The sequence below is a fragment of the Chinchilla lanigera genome, unplaced genomic scaffold, assembly GCF_000276665.1.
Source record: "Chinchilla lanigera isolate Chin_1 unplaced genomic scaffold, ChiLan1.0 scaffold00057, whole genome shotgun sequence".
Taxonomy (NCBI): domain Eukaryota; kingdom Metazoa; phylum Chordata; class Mammalia; order Rodentia; family Chinchillidae; genus Chinchilla; species Chinchilla lanigera.
The window spans coordinates 15,178,477-15,192,210 of NW_004955458.1; the positions used below are offsets into that span (position 1 = coordinate 15,178,477).

The 13,734-nt window shown below is 43.2% G+C and overlaps 1 protein-coding gene across 2 annotated transcripts in view; it reads left to right on the top strand.

Moving 5' to 3' along the window:
• Nup107 (nucleoporin 107kDa) overlaps positions 1-13,734 on the top strand; it is a 52,945-nt gene that overhangs the window by 29,704 nt on the left and 9,507 nt on the right. For both annotated transcript variants that reach the window (XM_005397476.2, XM_013520899.1), the window contains 14 exons: positions 519-597; positions 2,326-2,439; positions 3,811-3,901; positions 4,040-4,122; positions 6,008-6,067; positions 6,669-6,814; positions 6,947-6,995; positions 8,150-8,219; positions 9,182-9,300; positions 9,999-10,037; positions 10,293-10,443; positions 10,891-11,003; positions 12,244-12,346; positions 12,910-13,070. In XM_005397476.2, coding sequence (XP_005397533.1) covers positions 519-597; positions 2,326-2,439; positions 3,811-3,901; positions 4,040-4,122; positions 6,008-6,067; positions 6,669-6,814; positions 6,947-6,995; positions 8,150-8,219; positions 9,182-9,300; positions 9,999-10,037; positions 10,293-10,443; positions 10,891-11,003; positions 12,244-12,346; positions 12,910-13,070 — 1,378 coding nt within the window. The remainder of the gene's footprint in view (positions 1-518; positions 598-2,325; positions 2,440-3,810; positions 3,902-4,039; positions 4,123-6,007; positions 6,068-6,668; positions 6,815-6,946; positions 6,996-8,149; positions 8,220-9,181; positions 9,301-9,998; positions 10,038-10,292; positions 10,444-10,890; positions 11,004-12,243; positions 12,347-12,909; positions 13,071-13,734) is intronic.

Consider the following 13,734-nt stretch of genomic DNA (forward strand, 5'->3'; position numbering starts at 1 on the left):
GGGACCCGCGCACACGCTCTCAAGAGAAAGCTGACTAAGTAAAATTTACACACTTGTCTGCCAGGCATGGTGGTGCACGCCTGTAATCCCAGCACTCAGAAGGATGAGGCAGGAGAATCAAGAGGGGAGGCCAGCCGTGGCTACATAGCGTGACCCTGTCTCAGAAAACAAACAGATGAAAAATTTCCAATTAAAAGATGCCATTAAAAAAATAAGGGAGAGCAAGCCACAGACTGGGAGGAACATAGAACATATAGTTCACCAACAGCTGCGACTTAGTAGTAAGAAGGTAACCTGGCAGAAAGAGCAAAGCCCTAACAGATACCTCACAAAAGCAGATGGGTGAATGACCAGTAAAGGCATGAAAAAGTGTTCAGCATCATCTTAGTTACACTGCTATTCCCTGAAAGATTTTTTTCTAGTTTTGTCATCTTTTTTGTGATCTTGACTTGATTTGATTTTTTTAATAGGCCCATTTAAATTGTCCCTTTCAAAATTTTTGGTACTTTTTCTTTTAGGGAAAATACCCTCCATATTTTAAAACAACGGCAGCTCGCTTCTTCCATAGGAAGTGCCCGTCCTCTTGTCACTGAACTGGTAAGTATTCTTAGAAATAAAGGTTGTTTTCAAAGGTTAAGTTGGTTTTTTCTTTTTAAGGCTAACAGTTTTTCTTCTTTTGGATCCTTTTGTAGTTTCCTGAAGTTTACACATACTAACATTTTACTCTCAAGTTGCAGTGGAATGATGGGATGTATTTGAATTTATCCATTGCTTGTAAATTATAAAAGAAAATATGGAAAGTGTAAAAGAAAATATGGAAATATGCCAGTGTTAAAAACAAATCAGTTTTGGTCTCATGCTAAGATTTGACTCTTTAATTATAATGTAGTAACTCATGAAAACTGTTTTTTTTTTTAGAAAAGAATGGTTAAAATACATCCTTGTGGGCCGCGTGTGGTGGTGCACACCTGTAATCCTAGCACTCGGGAGGCTAAGGCAGGAGGATTGTTTTGAGTTTGAGGCCAGCCTGAGCTACAGAGTGACCTCAAGGCCAGCCTGAATTGCATAGCGAGACCCTGTCTCAAAAAGACAAAAAAAAAAAATGCATCCTTGTGAGTTAACTTGAGATTAAAAGAGTTATTACTACGGGGTGTGAGTAATAGCAATGCAATGTATTTGCAAAGAACAGGTGCCAGACTTTCAGGAGTAAAGGAATGGACCTTTGTGATTGGTAGATGCATATGTTTCAATGATGAGTGAAATAAGTAAGTAGCAATTGAAAAAGTTCATGAAACTCACTTGGTAACAAAAATGGTTTGAGGGCTGGGGATATAGCTCAGTGGCATAAGCACCTGCCTGGCAGGTGCAAGGTCCTGAATTTGATTCCTGGTACCAAAAAAAAATGGTTTGTGATGAAAATTGTCTAAAAACTACTGGAAGATCTTGAAAAACATTATAGCTAAATTACCTTGTACTGAGCAATAGCTGAAAATCATTTTCTCTTAGCTGAAAAGTAGTGATTTCCTTTTTGCCAGAGAGACCATGTTCCAAAATTGAGTGTGTCTGTAAAATCCTGTGAAAGTGGCCAGTTGGCCTACAGTGTACGTCATTCTCTGACTTGATGTTTATACTGCCATGCGTTCAGTAACGTTTGCAGTAAGTCATGTTTAGCTTTCTGTTTGAATTTCATCATGTAGAACATGTGTACTCTTTGCTTCCGAAGTGAGGGCAGTGTAGTATACTAGACGTGTAAAAGCACGTGGAAGGGAGTAGGTAGGAAGAGTCATTTCAGGGGATTTTGTTTATTACAAAGCTACGTAGTTTTCTTACTGGACAGTGTTGCATTTTCCGTAGCATTGATACTAGGTGCACATTTAGTAGACTCCATATGTGCTGAGAGTCACTTTCCAGTCGCAGCACGGCTCCCTCCAGTTTCTGCTGTTTGGCCACCGTCTAGGTGTAGTTACGTCGACCTGCCTTGGCCATGTGGGTGCTGTGACAGTCAGCTGCCTGGTGTCGGCTGCTTTCGGCTAGTGGTGCCCCCTTGTCTGAGCCAGGCACGTGCCGTCATGGGCCAGAAGAACCCAAGGGAGCGGGTAGCAGACTGTTGGGGACATCTGTGGCACTTTTATTCCCTTCACTAAACTAAACCATAAAGGAGTTTATTTCTGTGTACAGCTCAGGACAGAGTTACCGTCCCCTCATAGCACGTAACGTGTATGCAGGCACCGTGCCGGGGTGCTGGGGTGTAGCTCGGTAGAGTGCTTGCAGTGCGCTGGCTTTGACCTCCAGCACTGCGCTAATGGGTTGTGATTCTGTTAACAGGATCCTGATGCTCCCATAAGACAGAAAATGCCCCTGGATGATCTGGATAGAGAAGATGAAGTTCGATTGCTTAAATATCTTTTCACGCTGATCCGTGCTGGAATGACGGATGAGGTAAAGCACACAGTACCCTGCTTGTTCAGTTTCAAAAAGCCAGAGGCTCTTTAGGGTGAAAGAGATCTTCGTGGCTACTCCATGTGCTTATCCAGCGGGATAATCTCCTCGATGGTATTTCTAGATCCCTCTTCTGCACTGAACGTTTCCATTGATGAGACGCACACTGCTTTAGAGAGCCGTGCCCTTTAGTGTGTGGGGCTCTAATTATTAGAGAACTCTTAACAAGTCACACTTTGCTTCTCTGTATTATACTGCATACCGTAGGTACATCCTCATTATGTCTGCTGAGATTTTTTTTTTTGACTGCTGGGAATGGAACCTAGGGTTTTCACACTGGGCTATATCCCCAGCCTTTTTAAAATTTTTTATTTTGAAGCAGGGTCTTACTAAGTTGCCAATGCTGGATTCAAACTTGTGATCCTCCTGCCTCAGCCTCCCAGAATCCGTTTATTACAGGTGTATACCACTATGTCCACCTGTACTTCTGATTTTTAAGAGTTTAAAATAAGCTAGGTGTGGTGGCTCATGCCTGTAGTTCAAGTATTCTGGGAGGCTGAGGCAGGAGGAACCCAAGTCAAGCTCAACTTGGGCAATTACTTAGGTAATTTTGTACCCTGTCTCAAAAATAAAAAGGGCTTGTGGTATTGTGATGGCCCTGAGTTCAATCCTTAGACCTGAAAACAAAAGTTTAAAGTAAGTCTAACCCTAGGTGACACTATTTAGGCACTGGAGAGCTGTGTTGGCGCTCAGATTTCTTCTTGGTCAGTTTGAATTTAAACTGTTGTCAGTGTGCTACATGAGCACTAGCACCCTTGTCATTATAGCAACTAACAGTGCTTTGATAATACTTGCAGTGAGTCCATACTTTTTTCATACTCTCTGTGAGTCCAGGGCATCAACCTCTTTAACCCTCCTTGTTTCTAGCAGAATTAAATGCTGGTAGGCACCATGAGAACCCACATGTAAGCCTGAAATCCAAGAGAAAAGGAATTGCTATAAAAATAAAAACAAAGAGACAGAAATGCATGCACATGTTGGTAAAGTGGACTGCCGGTACTTTTTTTTTTTTTTTTTTTTTTGTGTGTCTTTTTGAGACAGGGTCTGGCTATGCAGTACAGGCTGGCCTTGAGCTCACTTTGTAGCCCAGGCTGGCCTCAAACCCACAGCAATCCTCCTGCCTCAGCCTCCCGAGTGCTGGGATTACAGGCGTGCGCCACCACGCCCGGCAATGCCGGTACTAATTATCTACATGCTGTAACATTGGTGCCTCAGATTATGTAATCTTGTCGTATATCGGTCTCGCCGTACTCTAAGTCACGAGTACTTTTCGGTATTGCCCAGGCAGTGTCACCTTTCTCGTTCCTCAAGGCGCAGCGACTCTGTAAACGCTGTGGTCAGGCATGGAGAGCCGCCACCCTGGAAGGCTGGAAACTCTACCACGACCCCAACCTTCATGGAGGTGTGTAGGTTCTATTCTGAGAGTGGGGCAAAGGCACTTGGCTACAAATGCTAGTCTTTGTGAACTGTACTTTTCTTTTTAGACATGACAGAGATAAAAGTCTCATTTAAAATGTATATTTATTTTACTGTTTTATAGAAATAGGAGCAGAATTAGAGCCCGTGGAAGGGAATCCCTATCGACGCATTTGGAAGATTAGTTGCTGGAGAATGGCAGAAGATGTAAGACAAATAACGTATTCGCTCACACTGGGTTGTTTTTCCAGTACCGGGATCGAACTCATGACCTCATGCTTGCAGGCGGGCGCTGTGCCGTGGGGCTAAATCCCCAGCCCTTGACACTGACCTTTACTGCAGGTTAAGTGAAGATCTACTGCGGGGCTGTGAAATGTTCAGAGCAGCTAAAACTAAAGTTCTGTCTTCAGAGTTCTAGTGAAATTGAGAAATAGTCTTAACTGCTTACCAGAATTTGAACCAGGCATGGTGGCACACACCTGTAATCCCAGCACTCGGGAGGCTGAGGCAAGAGGATCAATGTGAGTTCAAGACGAACCTGGACTACAAAGTGAGCTGAAGACCTGCCTGAACTGCATAGCGAGACCCTGTCTCAAAAAGACAAAAAACAAAAACAAAAAAATTTGAGAGGCACCAAATACTAAGAACTAAACACTGATATAAGGCAAAAATATAAAGGACGTACCAAATAAGTTTACAGAAAAACATGGGGTAAAATTTAAAGCTGGCTTCCTGGTGGCAGTGGCCAAGTAGAACTTTTAAAATCAGTAGCGTTTGGGTTGTTGAGAATGAGAACAGAGGAAGGGATTCAGAGTAACATATACTGGCTGGGAGACTCCAGGGGTGGCAGGTTTGCCAGGCTGGGGTAGGTGGCTTGTTAGAGAAACACTGCATAGTCAGTTCCATAATGACACAGCATAGGCATTCCTAAAAATCAGTACGACATGCAAATTGCACTGTCCCAGCACAGAATTCACAGCGCTTATGAAAAGATGAAGTTAAGAGAACAGTCCCAAAAATGTCATCAGTGAGTCAGCTGTGGTGGTGCGTGCCTGTAATGCCAGCCTCTTGGAGGCTGAGGCAGGAGTTCTGCAAGTTCAAGCTCAGCCTGGGCCACTTAGCAAGACCTTGTCTCAAACTAAAGCATATGGAGGGCCAAGAGTGTATCTCAAATGGGTTCAACCCCATGGGTTCAATCCCTGATACCACAAAAAAAGAGAAAGAAAATCATCAGTGCTATATAAACAGTCGGTAAAATGGTAGCACAGTCTTATTTCTGTGCGGCGGTTAAGAGTCACACCCTACAGTAATTGGGCTTCTTCGCCTTGAAAAGCCCTGAACTTTGCTCGTAGAATTGGGTGTCAGAAGAGTCACAGAACTTGGAGGGCCCACTGCAGCAGTGTTTTAGAGATGAGCAGGCATGGAGAATAGACTTTTAAATTGTAAGGACTAAAAGCTGACGTAGGAGCCTGTCAGAGTTGTTCCCCCACTAAGTAATAGGGCCCCTCCTAGGGGAGGACTGGTGGGAATGGAGCGGAGGGAACAAGACCGGTCGGACCCTCCTGGAAACAGACCGCAGAGCTGGGCGCAGTCATTCAGAGCCTCTCAGGTCTCCCGTTTGCGTGGCTAGAGAGCTTGAAACGCTGTTTATAGGACCACTGACCTGAACAGGGTAGCGTGGGGAATATAATTCTACTTAAGAATCAAGTGCAGATACAAGCATGTGTTGCTTTGGTGGTGTTCTTAGGGCAGCATCAGGGATTATCGGGTACTTAGAAGCTTTCTAGGAGAAGACTCCTATTCGGATGCTATAGACTAAACTTTGGTTATACAAAATGTATAATCAGAACATCTGTTACAGTCGGGTCTGCTTTCATCCTATGGAAGGAATTTAAATGCGAGACTTTGCCTGAAGATTTCAGTATTATTTCATCAAAAGATTCTTACTTCTTGTTACTAGGTCTTTCTCTAAAGTTTAGAAACTCACAAAATAGGTTCTATCTGTAAGAAATGGCAATATTCCAGATTAGGAGGAAAATTAACATTCTGATAAAAAAATATATCAAATCTGTTTATATTCCTTCTATTTTAGGAACGTTTTAATAAATACGAGAGAGCAATTTATGCAGCTTTAAGTGGGAATCTCAAACAGGTATGTAGCCTTTGAATATTTTTTCTGTGGATTAAAACCAGATGCATAAAATATGCTAATGTATATAAAAACCTTACAAACTTAAGCTACTTCCTAAAAGTAGCAATGATAGAGATAAGTATGAAACATAATAGGGATTTAACATGATGTATTCCTTACATGCATGGTGTTTTAATGAAATGAGGCTGTAATTTCTAACTAAAATATGTCAGTTTAATTGCAACCCACAGTGATTGATGACTTCTAATACCCAAAGCTATATCCAGAAAAGTACCAAGAGGCAGTGAGCGCTCAGGTTGTCTTACATAGCGTATATGTTTCTTAGCGCCTCTGCTATCCTCTACACTTTACAGCTCTTTTGAGGGATGCTAACCAGTTAAAATGCCATCTTGTACAGCACGCAAAATTGGTGCTGTGTGAATTTGGTATGGAAAAAATCTTAGTAGTTCCAAGTGCGTAAAATGAGAGAAAAGGAAGTTGTTTAGTACAATTTTATTTAAACCCGCATGTTTTCTATCACAATAAAGTGACGGTATTGTCCATGTCCATGGACCATTCCTTTTGTTGGGGGGGTCTGTTTCTGTTTCGGAACGGGAAAAAGCTGCTTCCTGTCTGTGACACCTGGGAGGACACGGTGTGGGCCTACTTCCGGGCGATGGTGGACAACCTGGTGGAACAGGAGATCCGGCTGTCAGTCATGGCCCAGAATGAAACCGAGGAACTCCCTAGAGAGTATCTAGAGGCAAAGTGAGTGTATTGGTTTATTGGTTTGTTTTTATGATTAGAGTGATTTGTGGTATGCTCCTTAAAGTTTTATGTCACAGCTCTTTTTCATATTGTTAATATTATTCTATCCTTTTCTGTTTTATTCTTTTGAAGTTGGACCTTAGAAAAGGTTTTTGAAGAACTTCAAGCTACTGATAAAAAGGTAAATGTAAATATAAACTTGTTAGTAGATACATACAGAGTAAGGAAATGTTATTCTGTCTGCACTAGCTCATTTGTGAAACATTGTTCCCCTTTCCCTTCTTTCCTTTGGCTGTTATCAAAATTAGAGACATTTCTCTTTTTTTGAGACAGGATCTTGCCACGTAGTTCAGGCTGGTCTTGAACTCAGTAGTCTAGGCTGGCCTCAGACTCACAGTGATCCTCCTGCATCAGCCTCCCAAGTGCTGAGATTACCACCATGCCTGGCTAGGGACATTCTTTAAAAGACTGAAAATTATGCAAATGATTCATTATTCTTTGGTTTAGGGTTGGCTCTTGCATATATGCAAATATATGCATATGCTACATTTAACTCCATTTCGTGAAATTTTAAGATATATAATGGAGAATTAATAAAAATTTTTTCCTAGTCTCCCAGATAATCAATATTTTTTAAAAATAATATTTCTTTAAAATAATTTAAGCCAGACTTGGTGACACATGCCTGTCAGTCCCAGCACTCTGGAAAGCCGAAACAGAAGAATTGCAAAATCAAGTCCAGCCTCAGAACAAAAGAAGAATAGGGAATGTGGATCAGTTCATAGGCCTTGCATTCAGTCCCCAAAGAGAGAGGAGAGAATTACTTCACCAAAAAAACTCATTTTTCAAGAAACTAAGCTGCATGCACTTATAAATGGTTTTCTCTACTCTTTACCTATTTTGATTCATTATTTAATGATGTGCAGAAGAAAATACCTAAGAAAATGGTTTCTACTCCTGCTGCTTCTCTTGAAAGAAATGTTATAATTTATATTGCATAATTCATATAGGTCCTTCCTTTCTGGTCCACCATGTTGTGACAAGATAAATAGGACGAAAACATAAAGAGTAATAGTTATTAATATTCCTAGAGATTACCTTGCTGTATAGTGGTTCTCTACTTTCAAAGATATTGTTCAGTCCTGGGTTTCTAAACCTTGAGAATACTTTGAAGATAGTGTCTTTCCCATCTTTCGTCTTATATTGGTCTTTCTGAGGCCTTCTTTTCCTACTTAGTGTGTGTCCCTTCAAAAGTTTGAGATTTTTAGTTTAACAGTGAGTAGATACTCCAGAATGACTTCAGAAGATTTACAGAAAATGCAAAAAATTTTTCAGAGAGTTCTGGAAGAGAATCAAGAACATTATCATATAGTTCAAAGGTTCCTTATCCTGGGAAACATCGATGGTAAGCTATAGTTTTATTTTACTTTGACTTCTTCATTTTCTTAGAGTAATTTTTGTAAGTTATCAAAGCAATGCATGACACACCACGCTTGTAAGGTTAATAAATATCCACCTATCTGGATGTAACCTTTTACGTGTTGTTACAAAATAAAGCTTTAATGTAACCAGAGGCTGTTGAGGAGGATGTAGCTAACAGTGAAGCGGTGATGACGGCACGGTAACTGTGAGGTGAGCAGCAGCGAGCGAGAGGTCCAGGGCCTAAGTCTTCAGCGGCTCGCCGGGCGTGGTGGGCACCCCTGCAGTCCCAGCACCCAGGAGCCCACGCGGGAGGGCTGCTGGTACCGAGTGCAAACCTGGGCTGCACGCTGAGCTCAAGGCTGGCCTGAACGACAGGGCAGACTCTCTGCACCTCTGCCCGCCCGGGAGAGCCGCTGGTCACCTGTGCTCACCGCGAGGGAGAGCACTTTGAGTGTTCTGAGGGGAGTTAATAACAGTGTGTTTCACTAATCTTACTGAAATACGCACCCTAGTTTTGAGTCATGTCGCGCTGACTGTTATTGGCAGTTTATGTCAAATGGAAACATTACAGAGTCCGTAGTGTCCACCGTATTCAGTGGGTGGGCACTGTGCGCCTCTCGGCCTTCCGAGTCAGACCGACCCCAGAAGGAAATGTGGTGAGTCACTGTGGTATGCGGAAGCAGCCGGAGCAGTGCAGTGGGCACCAGAGGAGCTCCAGAGCTGCCTCAGAGTGGCAGCAGTGGTGGCAGGAGTTGGAGGGGGGTGCAGCGGGCACCAGAGGAACTCCAGAGCTGCCTCAGAGTGGCAGCAGTGGTGGCAGGAGTTGGAGGGGGCTGTCGTGAGGGGGCTATCGACCGTGTCTCTTACTGTATTTGCCCTGTTTTAGCACACTTCATAGCCTCGGTCACGTCTGTCTGACTGTGCTCTTCGCTCTGACGGCCACAGGTTTGATGGATGAGTTCAGCAGATGGCTTTCTAAAAGCGGGAGCAAGCTCCCCGGGCACCTCCTCCGCTTCATGACGCACCTCACCCTGTTCTTCCGCACCCTGGGACTGCAGACCAAAGTAAACAAAAGCAAGCAGGGTATCTTCCCCAAAGCTGAGGCTATGTCGGGGTCATCGGGAAGCACGTGGTTTTGTCGGTGTTCTCTGGAAATGGTGACAGGCGTGTGGAAGTCTTTGCTGTCGTCTCAGTCATCCAGTAGTAGCTCACTGTGAGAGACCATTAGGCTTGTAGGCTCGGCCAAAGGATGTAAGGTTTCCCCCTGTCGAGACCCTTACCCTCACCAGTACCCAGCTCAGACCAAGCGGCTGAGCGAGCTGAGCCGGACTGAGTTCTCTGTGAGAATCTTTGTTTTCTTCTCTTCTTAGTTTCCTTTTTTTCCTGAATGTTTGATAACACTTTCGTCAGGAATACACATAGAAACGATGCAGTAGTTGAAAGCTTGAGCTTCGGTGTCAGACCTCTGAGTTCACATCCTTATGCAGTACCTTCAGTTGTGGAATTCTGAGTTAAGAAAAAAAACCTTGGTGTTTGCTTCTTACTCTGTAAAATGTGAACAGTGTACTAAGTACCCACAGAGAGTTATGGTAAGGTGAAATCAGGCAGTGTGCGAGCTTTGCCAGGTGTATAATTATTGTTTAACAGTGTATATTAAAATTATTAAATGATTTAATAGCATGATGTTTATTAGAAATTTTATTACTGGCGCATATAAGCAGCGGTGTTTTCATCACTGAATTATGTCTTCTGTCCCGTGAAGGAAGACGCCTCGGTTGAAGTTTTGAAGACATACATACAGGTAAACTTTGGGGAACTGGGTCCTGACTTTCTTACTAGTGTAACTAAAATATAACTCAGAGTGGTGACACGTCAGTGCCCGGTGGCAGCAGTTCACCCATCGGGGTCTTTGAGTTCCCCTGACTACACTTCACTAGCGCTTCTTAGTAACTTGGGGCTCAGTTCCCAGCACTGCCCGCAAAACAGAAACGCAAGGCGCTGCTTACTCTGAAACTTACCGTATTATTGACCTGCTTGGATTTTTTTCCATTTTCAGCTTTTAATAAATGAGGGGAACACACACCTCATAGCGTTTTACTGCTGTCATTTGCCTCAAGACCTCGCCGTTGCTCAGTACGCCTTGTTTTTGGAAGGTGTCACAGATTTTGAACATCGCCAGATTTCCCTGGAGCTGGCTAGGGAAGCAGGTAAAAATGGTTGAGATTTCATCTATGGACCTTTGTAGGCAGATTTTCATTTCGACTGTTAGAATATTTGTCCTTTAAATTTTTAATCTTGATTCTCTTGAGAGGGAGATAAAAAGGAATAAAATTTTCAGTGAAGTTCTGTTTTAGGGGTGAAATAACATAACATAACTCATATAAGATATTTTTTAATTTTGGCATTTTATTTCAGAAAGCTTTCAGATTTTACATATTTGATTTTTTAAGAATTATTGCTGTAGGGGCTGGGGACATGGCTCAGTGGTAGAATACTTGCCTAGCATGAAACCCTTGTTTTGATCCCTAGGCCTGCAAAAAAAAAAAAAAGCAAAATTGTTATTTCAGATTTACCAAATCATTGTAACTTAGAGAATATTAGTATCTGATTGTTCTTGGTTTTGTTTTGTTTTGTCATTTCAAAATATATTTTAGATTTGGACGTTGCAACAATAACAAAAACTGTAGTTGAGAATATTCGAAAGAAAAATGATGAAGAATTTAGTCCTCATGACCTGAACCTAGACCAAGACAGTGACACTACTCAGGTAATTTCAGGTGGAAGGTGAGGGTGCTGTGTAACTTCCAGTAACCCTTTACTTTGTTCCTTGGTGAACTTCTGCCATAAAATATACTCGCTTCTATCTTTTAATTTTTTTAAAGAATGTTCGTCAGCCCAGGCCTTTTTTTTCCCTTTATTTTTCTTGAGGCAGGGTCTCGTTGTGCAGTTCAGGCTGGCCTTGAATTCACTCACTGTGTTGCCTGGGCTGGCCTTGAACTCGTGGGGATCCTCCTACCTCAGCCTCGCGAGTGCTGGAAGTACAGATGTGTGCTGCCACGCCCGCCCTGCCCAAGCCTTTTAAATAGCAAAGATCGGCAGTAAATTCACCTTCTTCTGTAAAGGGTTACTTACAGTAGTAGTAGTATTGCAGGTATGTTAAAGTTTCTCTAATAACAACAATCTGAGGATTGGCTTTTTGGACGGGTGTTTTTTGGTTTTTGTTTTTTTGAGACAGGGTGTTGCTATCTAGTGCAGACTAGCCTTAAACTCACTTATGTAGCCCAGGCTGGCCTTGAACTCAGTGATCCTCCTGCCTCAGCCTCCCAAGTGCTAGGGCTACAGGCATGTGTGCCACCACACACAGCTGAGCATTGGTTTTTTGTTCATCAGGTTATTCAAGACACTTTTCAATCATTAACTCTTCTGTTTCCAGAACGAAAAAGAAGCTATATCTAAGAAACAAAATTTTAAAGTACTACTTTTAAAACAGTCGCACAGTTGGGTTGGGGATGTAGCTTAGTGGTAGAGCACTTGGCAATGCTATGTGTAAGGTCCTTGGTTCAATCCCCAGCCCCACCCAAAAATAAAACCTCACACGGTTAAAGTTAGTGGGACATACAGTATATAACTCCAGATTCACTGTCCAGGGAATTTTTCTGTATTTTAATAGAGAGCTCCCAGGCGTGGTGGTGCATGCCTGTAATCCCAGCAATCAGGAGGCTGAGGCAGGAGGATTGTTGCGAGTTCAAGGCCAGCCTGGGCTACAAAGTGAGCTCAAGGGCAGACTGAGCTGCATAGTGAGACCCTGTCTCAAAAAGATGAAAAAAAAAAAAAAAAAATAGCTGTTACATAGGAAATTAAAGTAAGAAAAGTTAGATTCTTTTATAGAATTTGAGAGGACATGTTGTTCACCAGAAGTGCAGGTATAAGTTAGTTCTAATTTGTAGAATATTTTAAAAAGAAACAAAATTAATGCTTTTTTCTTTTTTTCCCTTCTGAATGAACAGGAGGACCGTGTGAAAATCGATGTCATTGACTGGTTGTTATTTGACCCAGCACAGAGGTCAGAAGCCCTGAAACAAGGCAATGCAATCATGAGGAAATTCCTAGGTGTGCCGCACTTTCATGTTCTTTGTTCAGTCCATCTGTCTTTGAATTTGTTTGTTTTCCTGAATTTTATCGATGGCGAGAACACCAGGTACTCGTGTATTAGACACGGCGTTGTGAAACAGGGCCTGCTTAACAGTGGAGTGGCACTTCCTTCCTCAGTCTGCTATAAAATCTCATGGCTCTCAGACTCTGAGAAGTGTAATTGCTTTCTTCAAGATACAGAAGCAGGAGGCAAGGCAGGAGGATGGCTGCGAGTTCAAGGCCAGCCTGTACTACAAAGCTCAGGACCAGCCTGAATTACATAGTGAGACCCTGTCTCAAAAAAAAACAAAAAAGGCCAAAGGATGTGCAAGTATAACTGCATCTGTATGCTTTTGTGTTACTGCCACACTGAAACAGGTAGAAAGATCACCAGAACCTTGAAGAGCAGTACCTTGGAGCTGGAATAGTTACAGCGCCCTGTAAAAGTTGTAAATTAATGATCTGATTCCTTGAGAAACCATTGCATAGAAGAACCATTTCCATTTCACATATACTGAAAATTGTATGTCCTTTCTTCGCAGCATTAAAAAAGCACGAAGCTGCAAAAGAAGTATTTGTGAAAATTCCTCGGGATTCTATAGCGGAAATCTACAACCTGTGGGAGGAGAGAGGAGCCCACAGTTCACTTCCTGCCGAGATTGACAATGCAGTCAGAGAACACTTGTGCATCAGAGCTTATTTGGTGAGACTGTGAAAAAAACCATAATCTTCGTGATGATCCCCTGATTCCCTTCAGAGTTGGAGCTTGTTTCCAGAAATAGTAGTTGGTTCCCCCTTCTCCCTTCTGACTCCTGGGAAGAATAACCCACAAAGGGACTTTTCACCAGGACCTTGTCTTCACCACCACGGCTGTCTGTTCATGGCCAGCTAGGCAGATGGAAAAGTCTGAAACAAGGAAGTGCAGGTGACGACAGTGGAGCAGCACTCCACCATAAAGGAGGGTAAATCTGAGTCACTTGTAGGAAAGTCAGTGCACCTCGTTCGAGGGAAATAAATCAGGCACGCAGCTAAAACAGCCCATTGTCTGTCTTCCTGCGACAGGGCATTACCCAGAGTAAAAGTAAAAACAGGTGATAGGAAGTAGGGAGACGGAGCTTTCTCAGAGCAGTAGGAGAGCCGGAGATGGCGGGGAGGAGGGCAAGGGCGCAGGCTGGGAAGAGGGACCGGTGTGCTCTGCGCGGAGCAGCTCCGCCCGAGGACTGCAGAGGCAGGCACTGCGCAGGGGCGCCAGGGTGAGGGGGACGGAAGGCGGAGGAGGAGAGGGCAAGGGGAGGAGAGCAGTGCAGATGGTGGGGCGCGGCAGCAGCTCCCCACGGGAGGGCGAACACGGCACACGTGAGCTGATA